Genomic DNA, 13,722 nt, shown 5'->3' with positions numbered 1-13,722 from the left:
TAAGGTTTCCGAAAATGTTGCGTCATTTTGCACACTTTATTGTGCAAAAATAAAGAGTTTAGGTAATGTACACTGGCATAATCAACTGCATATAATTTATAGTTATAAATAAAATATATACATTTTCAAACAGTATTTAGCATAGGGCTGTTTAAAAAGGATTTTCTTTCTGATATTTACTTCTGATCTTGCACTGCAACATCTATGTCAGATATTGTTTCAAGGGGAACAAAATAACCCAGCGCAAATAAACTGACATTAATTAAGGCTTTTATTTTTTATGACCAAAAAATATGAAGCCACGCCCTATGGTGACCACTTCGTTAGTAAAAAGCAAAAAAAAACACCAATATTTGTTCACAGCTTTCGCATGGACATGTTTACAGTAGAAAAATTACTTAGGAAATTCTCATCTGCGTGCACACTGAAAAAACACACAAAACAAAGGCAACTTTGAAACATTCAAAGAAACTTCAAAGGACAAATGTAGTGAATGAACAAGTTAGTGTATGTGGGTGTGTTTGTGTCTGTCTGTGAAATAGAGGGAGAGAGAGAAGCTGTACCATATACACTTACTGGTCATTTTATTAGGAGCACCCCTGTCATTCATGCAAATATCAGACCATTTTAATGGCAGGCTACAAAAATAATGCAGCTCAGAGATTAATGTTCACAGCAGAATGGAGAAGTGAAAAGCACAGCTTGGCTTGTCCAATTTTCAAACCAGCCTCTGTGGCACCAAACAACAGTTGGTGCAAAAAATAAAAACATTGTGTGAGCAGCAACTTTGCCAAGGTTGAACTTGAATGAGCTGCACAAAGCCCTGACCTTAATTCTCCTAAACACCTTCTGAATGACTGTGCACCAGTTCTTGCACAACATAAGCATCCTACCTCACTAAGGTTTTCTCTCTCACACACACTGTACACTGCACATGTGGGTTGGGATTTAATGGGCAGCAAATGAACAGTCAGTTGAAAGTAAAAATGAAACATAGAAGAATGGCAAGAATCTGAACCTTAAGAGGGGACAAACTGCTACTTGACTGCTACATGACATGAAGTTACAGTGTCTCTAAAATGACAGGTCTTGTGGGGTGGTCCAAGAAATCTGGCTTGTCATTTGGCTATCCCAATTTGCCTCTTTAAAAAAAGGCCCTTATAAATGTTTTATGCTTCCTATACACCAACTTTGACAATGGACTGTTCACTGCGTAATATATTTAACATGTATAAATTTACCTGACGTGCCATTGTAATAAGAAAAACAATGTTATTCATTTTGTTTTTTAGTTGCTTTAATATTACAGCTGATCGGTGTATATTAGTCTCTCTCTCTCTCTCTCTCTCGCTCTCACTATATATATATATATATATATATATATATATATATATATATATATATATATATATATAAATAATGGGAACCTTTATCTACAGAACCTTTATATTTATCCTACAGAACCTTTCTGTGGCAATGTCAATTGCATTTATGGGTCACTGTTAGAGCCTGAATCAAACTCACAGTTCTTCACCTGAGTTGAATAAGGCAGGGGAGAGACAGAAACAGAAACAGAGAGAGGTTTACAGAGGCATACAGAAATATTACTACAGAGAGGCCAGTTTTGTGTATTAAAAAGTTGAGAGCTTCTGTATGGGGCTTCTGTTGGAAGAAATCATGGGTGAAGTTTGAAATGCTTCAATCACTCAGAAAGAGCCCCCTGAATTGTTGTAGCCAACCACGTGGTTCATGTCCCATATCTGTAAAAACAACAAATATAAGTGAAGTTGGGCCAGAATTATTTTTGCTTTATGAATCTCTTTATGCAAATTAAAAGACAATTTCAACCATAATGTGGATTTCCATAGTCAAATCTTAACAATTCACTTCCTACCTTAACAATACGGTCATTCCCACAGGTGACCATAAGGCCTCTAGACATGTCAATGTCCATGTGAGATATGTTGTGCTTCCCTTCATGGATCACAGCCATAGGTAATCGACTGCGAAATAAATTAATTAATAAAAACAAATTAAATAGACAAAAAAAACATGCATATTCTCTCACACATAATGATGTGTTTTTATATATACTTACTCTTCCTCTTTTATTGTCTTGTAGCAGTCATCACACATTCGCACCTGGAACTCAAAGCCCATGATGGGGTAGGTCGACTGTTTAGAGCTACACTTCCCACAAACTGCCTTACCACATTTCCTGCAATGGTGCTACAACACAGAAAAAAAAAATTATGGTACATCCAGAATTATCCAGGATTACTGCCTGAACACAGCTATTGCTGCATTCTGAAATGATCAATCAAATGATAGCATGAAATCAGTATGTATTTGTTAACAGGCCTTCTAGTTTGATGAAATTTTGCAAATAATAAAACAAAGAAAAGTAAAACAGGGCAAACAGTTATGCAGAATATGGGATCATTATACACCTGCATTCTTAGCAATAGTACTCTTTGCAACATACTTGTCTGAGACCCAAGGTCTTAGTGTCCCACATTTGCTTAATGTTCCAAAAAAATGGCTGCTCACACATCTGACATGAGTCACTATCCATCCACTGTGGAGCCTATGTGCAGAGTGAGAGAGAAGAGCAAAACATCAAAAAATGTTAGGAGCCAGACTGTATTGGTGTCCATGAGCGACATTTGACTCTTGAGTCAGGGGAGGGGCAAGAAAAAACTATGTCCTACAACAGCGTTCTACCTTAGCAAAGGGCTAAACGGCATCAAAGCGATTAACTATTTTATCCAAATCTACATGAATGGCCCCGTTCACTGTTAAGTACTGCAATATCTGAGTGTCTCTCCTGGCTAATTGTGTTTCTCATATATTTTATATACAAAAAAGCACGATCAAGGGCAAAACTATATTCAAGCCTTCATAATTCGCATATCATTCTTTCCTGAACTTTCTATCGTTCGATGCTGGAAATTAAATAACTGGTTGAAATGGCCCGACTTAAATCTATTTTTGCAGAGGTTTTTAGTCCGTGCACCGGATCTTGCTCAGGATGCACAACGGCGCTAACATCAGCTAACAGCAGGAATTCTCCTCTTCTGAAAGAGTGACACTTGAATGCTCAATTACCTGTCCTCCATCAGCAATATCTGTTTAGTTATCCAGTGTATTTGTCCATTTTGTCTGATCAATCATCTGGTTTTCTCTAATTCTTTTGCTAATCAATGCACATGATTCGCAACAATATTTAAATAGCCTATAGCATTCAAGTAATGATCGATTGGTATTAATAAGTCAAGAAAACATTCCCCACACCATTAAACAAGGCTAGTTGCTAGATTTATTCTGTTTTCAAATTCTGTCCCTACCATCTATGTGCCTCAGCAGAAATCTGAAACTCCAGAAATGTCTAGTCTTGGTGAACCTGCTTGAATCGGTCTGGCCATTTTCCGTTGACCTCCCCCATGGACAAGGTGCTTAAATCTACAGAAGTGCCACTCACTGCATAGTTTTTCTTTATTAAACCGTTCTGAGTAAAATCTCAGGGCTGTTATGTCAAAATCTCAAATAATCATCAGTTAAAAAAAATACACAAACCAGCCTGTCTGGCACCAACAGAAAAGTCACAGTCAAAATCAGTGGGTGGTCTTTATGGTAATCATATTACAATTGAAGGTATTTTACTTTTGAATTGTTGTCATCATCTTCTCAAGCATTAAAAGCATTGAAAATTTCAACTCCTAACTGCATTAAAAGTCTCCCATCCATACATACCCACATATGTTAGTATGTAGTGCTTTTCTGTATCTGGTATAATTGAGAGAGCAAGTGCACCCAATATAACCATTTGGTGTTAGTAATTATGCGTATAAACAGATACGGATATGGTTACAATGGCACCTACCAAGGGATCGGATATGTTAGATGTAAAATGTCTAACAGTCATTTTTCAAAAGCAATGTGGTGACCTATTTTTTTTCTCATGTTTCCTCTTACATCATATGGACAGCCGGTAGCATGTGTGTACCTATGTGGGTAAGAGGTGGCACAAGGGTGCACTATGGGAAGACAAACTGGTGGAGCCTGATGTTCTGGGAAATGTTTAACTAAGAAGCATTGGGTCCTGGAATTCACATAAGTATTTGATAAATACTACCTAGTTAAACATTGTTGCAAACCAAGTACATAGTGCACATACCCTCATTGCAAGGGTATTCCCTAATGATATTGATCAATTTAGCAGTATACACTCCAAAACACTGCAAAATGTGTTTCGGAACGGTCCAAAAAATATGACAAAAAGTTCAAGATGTAGACTTGGCCTCCAAACTCCCCAGATCTGAATCTGAATGAGAATCTGTGGAATGTGCTGGATAAATACATTCAATCCAATAAACATTCCTGTTTAATAATGTATTTTTCCATGTCATTTCTTTAATGGATCTAATGGATCTTGCAAGAGATACCCCAGTTTATAAAAAGGCTCTGTACAGTAAAACTTTTAATATTTAAAATGAATCTTTTTCAAAAGAATGCAAAATTTTGAACTCATTTGTACTAGGCTGTTTTAGTGTAAAACAATTTGATTGTAATTAATATTTTGTATATTGAATGCCAAAACTAGATAAAACTACTATGTATTTATGTATTTATACCTCCTCCCGTGGCATGTCCATATTCCAGACTGAAATCGCTCCATCAGCTGAGCAGGAGACCAGCTGCTTAGACAGCTGCAGATAGTGCAGAGCCTGAACCTTTTCACTGAAAGACAATTAAAAGAGCTTTTAAAACCACTTGGCTTATTCCACACATCTTAAATTAAGTTAAATATCTACAATTGAACTCTTTTTTAAACATTTCTACGCTCCTATTTTTCCTCATGGACCATTCTCACTAACGCAGTAGTGTGGTTTGCAATTAGGAATATACATCTTGTTTATTTACTATTGCTTAAATTCAAAGCTTCCAGAAATGTTGAAATGTGCTCTTTGTCTTTAGCCGCTTATAAAACAATATGTTAGAGTCAATGTAAAAACCTTTACTGACACCAAAACATTTAAGAACTCAGTGTGGTACCAGTGCTGGTACAGGGTTGGGTCATGCCCACACTTTATGAGATAAAAGAATAAAGAAATGTTCCCACTTAAATAGAAAGAACAAAACATTATGGGAGCCCAAGCAACATGTACAAATGTACTTGGCATTCACATGCATGGCTTGTGGCTGCACCATGGTTCTTAAGATCTCTAGGGTGAACATGCTTAACAGAGCAGTCTTCAGACTTGTTTAGCAGCAGAAGCAGTGTCACATTTACATAAACTTTTGTTGTGAATGGTGAAGGCATTTTCTATAGTTACATTATTGTATATTTTATTATAACAAATATTAACATATGAATTTGTCACTGGTCAAAACACCTTATAATATACAATGCAAAAGACATACAATTTATTTATTTTTTAATTTAAGAATACTTTATCAATCCCACAGATAATTTGTTTTCCACATATCCCAGCGATGTTAGGAAGCTGGGGTCAGAGGGCAAGATCAGTCATGTTACTTCTGGAGCACAAAGGGTTAAGGGCCTCGCTCAAGGGACCCAACTGTGCTAGCTTGGTAATATTGAGGCTTGTTTCTCTTGCAGTGACAGCAATTAAAAATTTATATTGAGAGCAAAAAAAAAGAGATTCCAAATGAGAATGCCAAAATTTATATTTTTAGCAACTTTTATCTGCATGCTTGTAAGTAAAACAATAAAGCGACTAATTATAACTGTTCAATTACTTTTTCTCCTTTGGAAGTAAGAGGGAGGTAGAGATATATAATAACTGTAATTCCTGCCGTTTTTTTTATGCCTGTCCTATATATGTAATGTAATGCAAATCCCAGGACTAATTTGTAATGGTGGACCTTTTGTTGATAACCCCTATATTCATGTCTCCATCTTTTTTAAGGTGTGCTTTCTAATAATAGTTATACTACTACTGATGTATGAAGCAATAAACGACAGTACCTGACAGAACTTTTGGTCTATTCCGACCCTTTGATCAAAAACTGTAGGCTATTTGCTCGTACCACAAATAGATACTGCCTACCAATTAGTGTTTGGTACTCAGACACAGTCTTGGTTGAAAACATTTGTGAATTCTGCGAATAGATTTTTCTTAGTTAAATAAGCAATAGTGTGTTTGAGTTAAGTAGGACGTTTGGATGCTGTCATCCCCCAACTTTAGTACAGTACATTCACTCAGATTTGGTGACAGTGGAGTTGCTGGCCACTTTATATCACACAGGTTCCTTCTGGCTCTTGATTTTTAGTTATGTTAAGTGTGGTAAAAGCATTTAGAAATGTTCCCACTTAAATAGAAAGAACAAAACATTATGGGAGCCCAAGCAACATGTACAAATGTACTTGGCATTCACATGCATGGCTTGTGGCTGCACCATGGTTCTTAAGATCTCTAGGGTGAACATGCTTAACAGAGCAGTCTTCAGACTTGTTTAGCAGCAGAAGCAGTGTCACATTTACATAAACTTTTGTTGTGAATGGTGAAGGCATTTTCTATAGTTACATTATTGTATATTTTATTATAACAAATATTAACATATGAATTTGTCACTGGTCAAAACACCTTATAATATACAATGCAAAAGACATACAATTTATTTATTTTTTAATTTAAGAATACTTTATCAATCCCACAGATAATTTGTTTTCCACATATCCCAGCGATGTTAGGAAGCTGGGGTCAGAGGGCAAGATCAGTCATGTTACTTCTGGAGCACAAAGGGTTAAGGGCCTCGCTCAAGGGACCCAACTGTGCTAGCTTGGTAATATTGAGGCTTGTTTCTCTTGCAGTGACAGCAATTAAAAATTTATATTGAGAGCAAAAAAAAAGAGATTCCAAATGAGAATGCCAAAATTTATATTTTTAGCAACTTTTATCTGCATGCTTGTAAGTAAAACAATAAAGCGACTAATTATAACTGTTCAATTACTTTTTCTCCTTTGGAAGTAAGAGGGAGGTAGAGATATATAATAACTGTAATTCCTGCCGTTTTTTTTATGCCTGTCCTATATATGTAATGTAATGCAAATCCCAGGACTAATTTGTAATGGTGGACCTTTTGTTGATAACCCCTATATTCATGTCTCCATCTTTTTTAAGGTGTGCTTTCTAATAATAGTTATACTACTACTGATGTATGAAGCAATAAACGACAGTACCTGACAGAACTTTTGGTCTATTCCGACCCACAACTTTGATCAAAAACTGTAGGCTATTTGCTCGTACCACAAATAGATACTGCCTACCAATTAGTGTTTGGTACTCAGACACAGTCTTGGTTGAAAACATTTGTGAATTCTGCGAATAGATTTTTCTTAGTTAAATAAGCAATAGTGTGTTTGAGTTAAGTAGGACGTTTGGATGCTGTCATCCCCCAACTTTAGTACAGTACATTCACTCAGATTTGGTGACAGTGGAGTTGCTGGCCACTTTATATCACACAGGTTCCTTCTGGCTCTTGATTTTTAGTTATGTTAAGTGTGGTAAAAGCATTTACTGGCATTGCTGATGGCCCCTGTGCTTCAAAAATAAACAATTTAACTAAGCACAGCCCAACAGTAGGTATCACAGGCAAAAACCGTGTACATTTCATTACTGACATGTGACTGTTAAGTGCAATATTAATGTTTGCAAAAGTAGATTCAACAGTCATATGTCATACACTACACTAAGGTACCGTTACTAAGGGGTCTAACGGTACACGTATTCGCACCAAAATCTTTCGGGAACAGTGCTTTCGATCCTTTTTACGTGTGGAATATAGTTAAAATCTGAGTTCCCTTTAGGAAAGTGGGGGACCACAAAATTGTTTAGTCTCTGCCTCACACTTTTAGTGCATTTTTTATTAGTATTATTAAACTTTAAAACTTGCACAAGGCCAGGGGTATTAAAAAAAAAAAATAAAAAAAAAAAAGAAAAAGAAAAAGGAAACTAAAGTGAGCGGTGTCACTGTGGCCACTGACTCCATACAGGAAATAAGATTTGTTTTGTGCATGCATAAAAAACGCTAAAGAATCCATAGCGATAGAATTAGCTGCTAACCTAGAAGTTTGCGGCTAATGCTAGCACTAAGGATACTTTAAAATTTCTCTTAAAAGGAGAAATCCTGACAATTCCACATATCACACACACACACACACACACACACACACACACACACACACACACACACACACACACACACACACACAGTATTACCCAAATGGGTCTAACAAATGCAAACTAATTTATTTTTTCCATTTATTTTATTTTATTTAAGCAATTTAATTTGTGTAAATTATTGATAAAAGTTGTTGCAGTTGCTGAAGTGAATAGCTGTAACATAAGGTATATATACAAAGAATAAGCAATATTTTTAAGGAGATAAGATCTTAATGCTGCTACATCAACATATATCTGTACCCTCATAGAAAATAAACATAATCCTAGATTTTTATTCCAAACTGTTAGCAAAATTAACTACAAATAGAAGCACTACACTAACATGCACACCATCAAAAGGTATCACCAATGATTTAATGAAATTTTTCAATGACCAAAAAAAAAAAAAAGAATTTAGTCAAAAATACTATACATTTAATCAGATATTTGAGTGATCTAACACCCCAGATAACTATATTACACTGAGCAGATTACTTTTTGCACCAACTGGAGTGCTGTATGGATGCTACTGGAAAAGATAAGTTTTCTCCACAATCAACAGCTATTGTATTACTGATCAATGATGTGATGAGGTCTTCAAGAAAATTTCTAGCTCCTCTTCTTGACCCTCCAGCTTGCCTCCACGATGAACCCAACAACTTCTATACTCATATTGAGGATTCAAACCAAACTATTGCAATGATGCTATCATAAGGGAGCATCATTGCAATAGTGGGCCAAATTCCCTCCTGCAGTGTGTGCAAACCTGGTAAAAAACTACAGGAAACGGTTGACCTCTGTAATTGCAAACAAAGGCTACTGTACCAAATATTAACATTGACTTTCTCAGGTGTTCAAATACTTATTTGCAGCTGTATCATACAAATAAATAGTTACAAAATCATACATTGTGATTTCTGGATTTTTTTTTTTAGATTATGTCTCTCACAGTGATGTCCACTGTGAGAGACATAATCTAAAAAAAAAAAAAAATCCACCTACGATGACAATTTCAGACCCCTCCATGATTTCTAAGTGGGAGAACTTGCAAAATAGCAGGGTGTACAAATACTTATTTTCCTCACTGTATATATATATATATATATATATATATCAAATCAAATCAAATTTTATTCATCACATACATATACATACAGGGTACGACATGCAGTGAAATGCTTTATACGACGGTCGGGCATGAGGGGAATAGGATGGGGAAAAAGAAAAGAAGCAGATAAATAAAGTATAAAGTATAAAAAACTATATAAAATAAAATATAACAATATAAGATATAGAAGATATATAAAGATATATGTATGTGAAACAAAGAGAAAAATGTATATACAAAAAAAATTCTTATAGCAGTAGACAGTGAAACAGTAAACAATGTGTAACAAAGTGTAAACAATAGGCAATTTTTGTGGTGGGTTGTCCATAAAGTGTCCGTGTGCGGTATGGTGTGGTGTAAGGGTCCATATATATGGACCCTTATATATATATATATTATATATATATGGACCCACAATATATATATATATATATATATATATATATATATATATATATATATATATATATATATATATATATGTGTGTGTGTGTGTGTGTGTGTGTGTGTGTGTGTGTGTGTGTGTGTGTATTCTACAGTAAAAATGTGGGTGGGTATTTATGGATGGTGCAAAAATGTGTGGTGGGTAAAGCAGTGCAAAATACACAGAACGTGACAATGCAGAAGTGTTTTTGTTAATATTTTATGATAATATATCAGCTGTTCAGTGCAGTAAGAGTCACAGGAAAAAATCTATTCATATATACACTGCCTTTCCAAAACAAAGTCACCACCTGGATATAAATTAGCAAGTAGGTAAGATCCAATTATCCTATTGAATAATTACTGCATGCATGATTATGTTTCAGCTGGAAACAAGTTATTTGACTCTCAGTGAGTAGTTTTCTCATCTCATTTGGAGATCATTTACACATTTGGTGAAATCAATTCATAAAAAACAACAGTAGAACTCACAGCTATGTTCAATAGTGAAAGTAAGAGCATTTTCACATGCACAATGTGAAGGGAACTCAAGGGATTGGGACTAAACAGCTGTGTAGCCTTAGGAAAATCACTTATTGTTGAGGCTTATCAAAAAAAGGCTTTAATTAGCTGGGGGGAATAAAGATTGGACTCAATGGAGCAATGGAAGGAGGTAACGTGGTTTAAAAAATCCTGATTTACCCTGTTCCAGAGTGATTGGTGCATCAGGATAAGAAGAGAGGAGAATAAACTAATGCACCCATCATGCCTAGTGCCGATCGTACAAGCCTGTGGGGGCAGTGCTATGATCTGGGGTTGCTGCAGTTATTCAGGTCTCGGTTCAGCAACGTTATGTGCCCAAAGAATGTGGTTAGCTGACTACCTGAATATACTGAAGGACCAAGTTAGAGAGCAAATCAATGGATTTTTTTCTTCCCTGATGGCACGGGCATATTCCAAAATGACAATGCCAGGATTCATCAGGCTCAACTTGTGAAAGAGTGTTGCGGGGAGCATGAGACATTATTTTTACACATGGATTGGCCACCAGAGTCCAGACCTTAACCCCATTGAGAATCTTTAGGATGTGCTGGTTTTTCCAGCTCTCTACAGGAAAAATGTTGTGACATTGCAGAAGCTTATCAAAAGGATGCCCCGGCGAATGCGTGCCATAATCAAAGCCAAAGGCGGTCCAATGAAATATTAGTGTGTGTAACTTTTTTTGGCCGGACTGCAAAAAACTAAATATTTTTACAATTTTGTCAGTTCACTATAGTCACCATAAGATTGACATTTTTTTTATAAATTTGATACATTTGAAAATATTGTATGAATTTGCTAATATCTTTTCTATGGCTTTTATCTTTTCTAAGTGCTAAAACACACTGGTCAGCCAAAAGAAAGAGAGACAAAAGATGTTCGAGACAGAATGGAAAGAATTGTGGAACTGTAAATTTAAAGACTTGTATGCTTATAAATGTAGGTAATGTGTGTGCATGTACTCACTGATGTCCCTGCAGTAACAGTGTGCGGCCCTTTCTCCCGCCGATATCCCACATGATTATACTGTGATCTGATGCACCAGAGAACAGCCATCTATTCACCGGGTCCCACCACAGCGCTCCTATGCTTCCTAAAAACACAGAGATAATTTGGATCTGTAAAGACAGACCTTCAGAGGTATTTTAGAAGTTTCTAATAATCTCACACACACACACACACACACACACACACACACACACACACACACACACACACACACACGTATTATCCAAATGGGGTCTAACAAATGTAAACTATTTTAATTTAATTTTTTCCATTTATTTAATTTTATTAATACATTTAATTGAGTCAATTTAATTGATTACTCATTTTAATAAATATAATAAAAGTGTATTGCATTAATTAGATTTATTCTATTTTAATTTTATAAAATATAATTTTATATAAGATTTAACCAACCAGACATTTTATTTTAATTGTTTTTAAAAATGTAAACTGTTCAACAGTCAATGATCACAAAAGTTAATAATTATAATCTGTTAATACAAAACAACAAGCAATTTTATGTTTTTTTTTATTTCTTCCCCCTAACTATACTGAAATTCAACCTGGAAAGATGGTCCAGTGAGAACAATCTACATTTACATTTACATTTGCGGCATTTGGCAGACGCCCTTATCCAGAGCGACTTACAACTGAGCAGGGGAGGGTTTTAGGGCTTTTGCTCAAGGGCCCGCAGTGGCAGCTTGGTGGTGGTGGGATTTGAACCTGCGATCTTCTGATCCAAAGCCAAATGCCTTAACCACTGAGCTACCACCTCCCTTCTCCTGAATGTTAGCAGGAGTAAGGGGTTAATAGTGGACTTTAGCACAAGCAGGAGCAGTCATACCATGCGCTAAAGATCTTCCAGTGGAGAGAGTGGACATTTTCTGTTGCCTAGGTGTTCAGATCTGGCAGGACCTGTCTTGGTCCTGTCACATTAACACCCTGGTGAGGATGGCACGCCAGCGTCTGTACCATCTGAGACGCTTAAGGGACTTTAAACTACCCTTTCATGCGCTAATTACTTTCTACCCCTGCACCAGAGGAAGCACCTCCTGGTTCAGGAACAGCACCATGCAGGAAAGACAAGCCCTCCAGAGGGTGCTGCGGTCATCTGAACGCACCATTCGCACCGAGCTCCCTGAACTGCAGTACATCTACAGCAAGCGCTGTTTCTTTATTTTATTTTATAGTCTATGTTTACATGTTGGACAGTGGCAAACGGCATTTAACTACATGTCGAACTCTGTATGTATGTATATATGGTCAATAAAAATTTTATTTGAACTAAATGAAGATTAAAAAACAGAGGTACGTACCGAACCATGAATTTTGTGTACCATTAAACCCATAATAAAATAAATAAATAAATACACACACATATACATATATATATATTTCGAACCAGACTAAGAGTAACTCTGACTAAGAGAAAAATCTGATTGTTTTGAAATGTTATTTCGAACTGAGTTTGTACTAATAAATTACAACAAATATTTTATTATTGTAGTATTCATTTAAAGTAGTAAATAAAACTTGTGACAAGTAATTTACAATTTTTGTTGAGTTTACAGTACAGTACATGTACAATTCCCCTTGAAAAAGGAACCATCAACCGGACAGAGTCAAAATTTTTGGTTACTCGTTAGGGGTCATAGAACATTACCCGAGGTACGTATTGAGGTTGCACTGTATACACACACACACACACACACACACACACACACACACACACACACACACAAATTTATAGATCAAGAGAAAGTAATGTTAACATGTTAACAGATAATTGAGTAGAAGGAAAAAATGTAAAAGAAAAAAAAAAACGAGAGAACTGCAGCCTTGAGAGCCTTGTCAAGCAAAATTGTTTCAAGAATTTGGGTGAACTTCACAAGGAATGGACCAAGGCTTTGGTGAAGGCATCAAGAACCACCACACACAGACATGTCAAGGAATTTTGCTACAGATGTCGTATTTCTCTTGTTAAGCCACAAACAATGTCAGAGGCTTAAAGTGGACTGTTGCCCAGTGGTCTAAAGTCAGCAAGTTTTTCAGCAAGTTTTGTATTTAATTTGGAAACCAAGGTCCTAGAGTCTGGGGGAAGGGTGGAGAAGCTCATAGACCAAGTTGCTCGAAGTCCAGTGTCAAGTTTCCACAGTCTGTGATGATTTGGGGTGCAATGTCATCTGCTGGTGCTGTTCCACTGTGTTTTTTGGAAACCAAAGTCACTGCACCTGTTCACCAAGAAATTTTAGAGCACTTAATGCTTCTTTCTGCTGACCAGCTTTTCAAAGATGTTTAATTTTCCAGCAGGACTTGGCACCTGCCCACACTGTCCAAAAGCACCAAAAGTTAGTTAACTGACCATTGTGTTGGTGTGCTTGACTGGCCAGTAAACTTGCCAGATCTGATCCCCATAGAGAATCTATGGCATATTGTCAAGAGAAAAATAAGAAA

The 13,722-nt window shown here is 36.2% G+C and overlaps 1 protein-coding gene across 1 annotated transcript in view; it reads right to left on the bottom strand.

Annotated features, from left to right (window-relative positions):
• Nucleotides 1-253: 253 nt before the first annotated feature.
• Nucleotides 254-13,722, bottom strand: part of wdfy1 (WD repeat and FYVE domain containing 1) — a 29,025-nt gene continuing 15,556 nt past the window's right edge. The window contains exons 7-12 of the mRNA XM_046862274.1: nucleotides 11,227-11,353; nucleotides 4,635-4,740; nucleotides 2,486-2,587; nucleotides 2,099-2,229; nucleotides 1,895-2,003; nucleotides 254-1,760 (exon numbers count right to left, since the gene is read on the bottom strand). Of these exons, the coding sequence (XP_046718230.1) occupies nucleotides 1,707-1,760; nucleotides 1,895-2,003; nucleotides 2,099-2,229; nucleotides 2,486-2,587; nucleotides 4,635-4,740; nucleotides 11,227-11,353 (629 nt within the window). The 3' untranslated portion in view covers nucleotides 254-1,706. The remainder of the gene's footprint in view (nucleotides 1,761-1,894; nucleotides 2,004-2,098; nucleotides 2,230-2,485; nucleotides 2,588-4,634; nucleotides 4,741-11,226; nucleotides 11,354-13,722) is intronic.

This window comes from Silurus meridionalis, chromosome 12, assembly GCF_014805685.1.
Source record: "Silurus meridionalis isolate SWU-2019-XX chromosome 12, ASM1480568v1, whole genome shotgun sequence".
NCBI lineage: Eukaryota > Metazoa > Chordata > Actinopteri > Siluriformes > Siluridae > Silurus > Silurus meridionalis.
The sequence above is the reverse complement of the archived record's forward strand: the minus strand, read 5'-3'. Positions and strand labels throughout refer to the sequence as shown.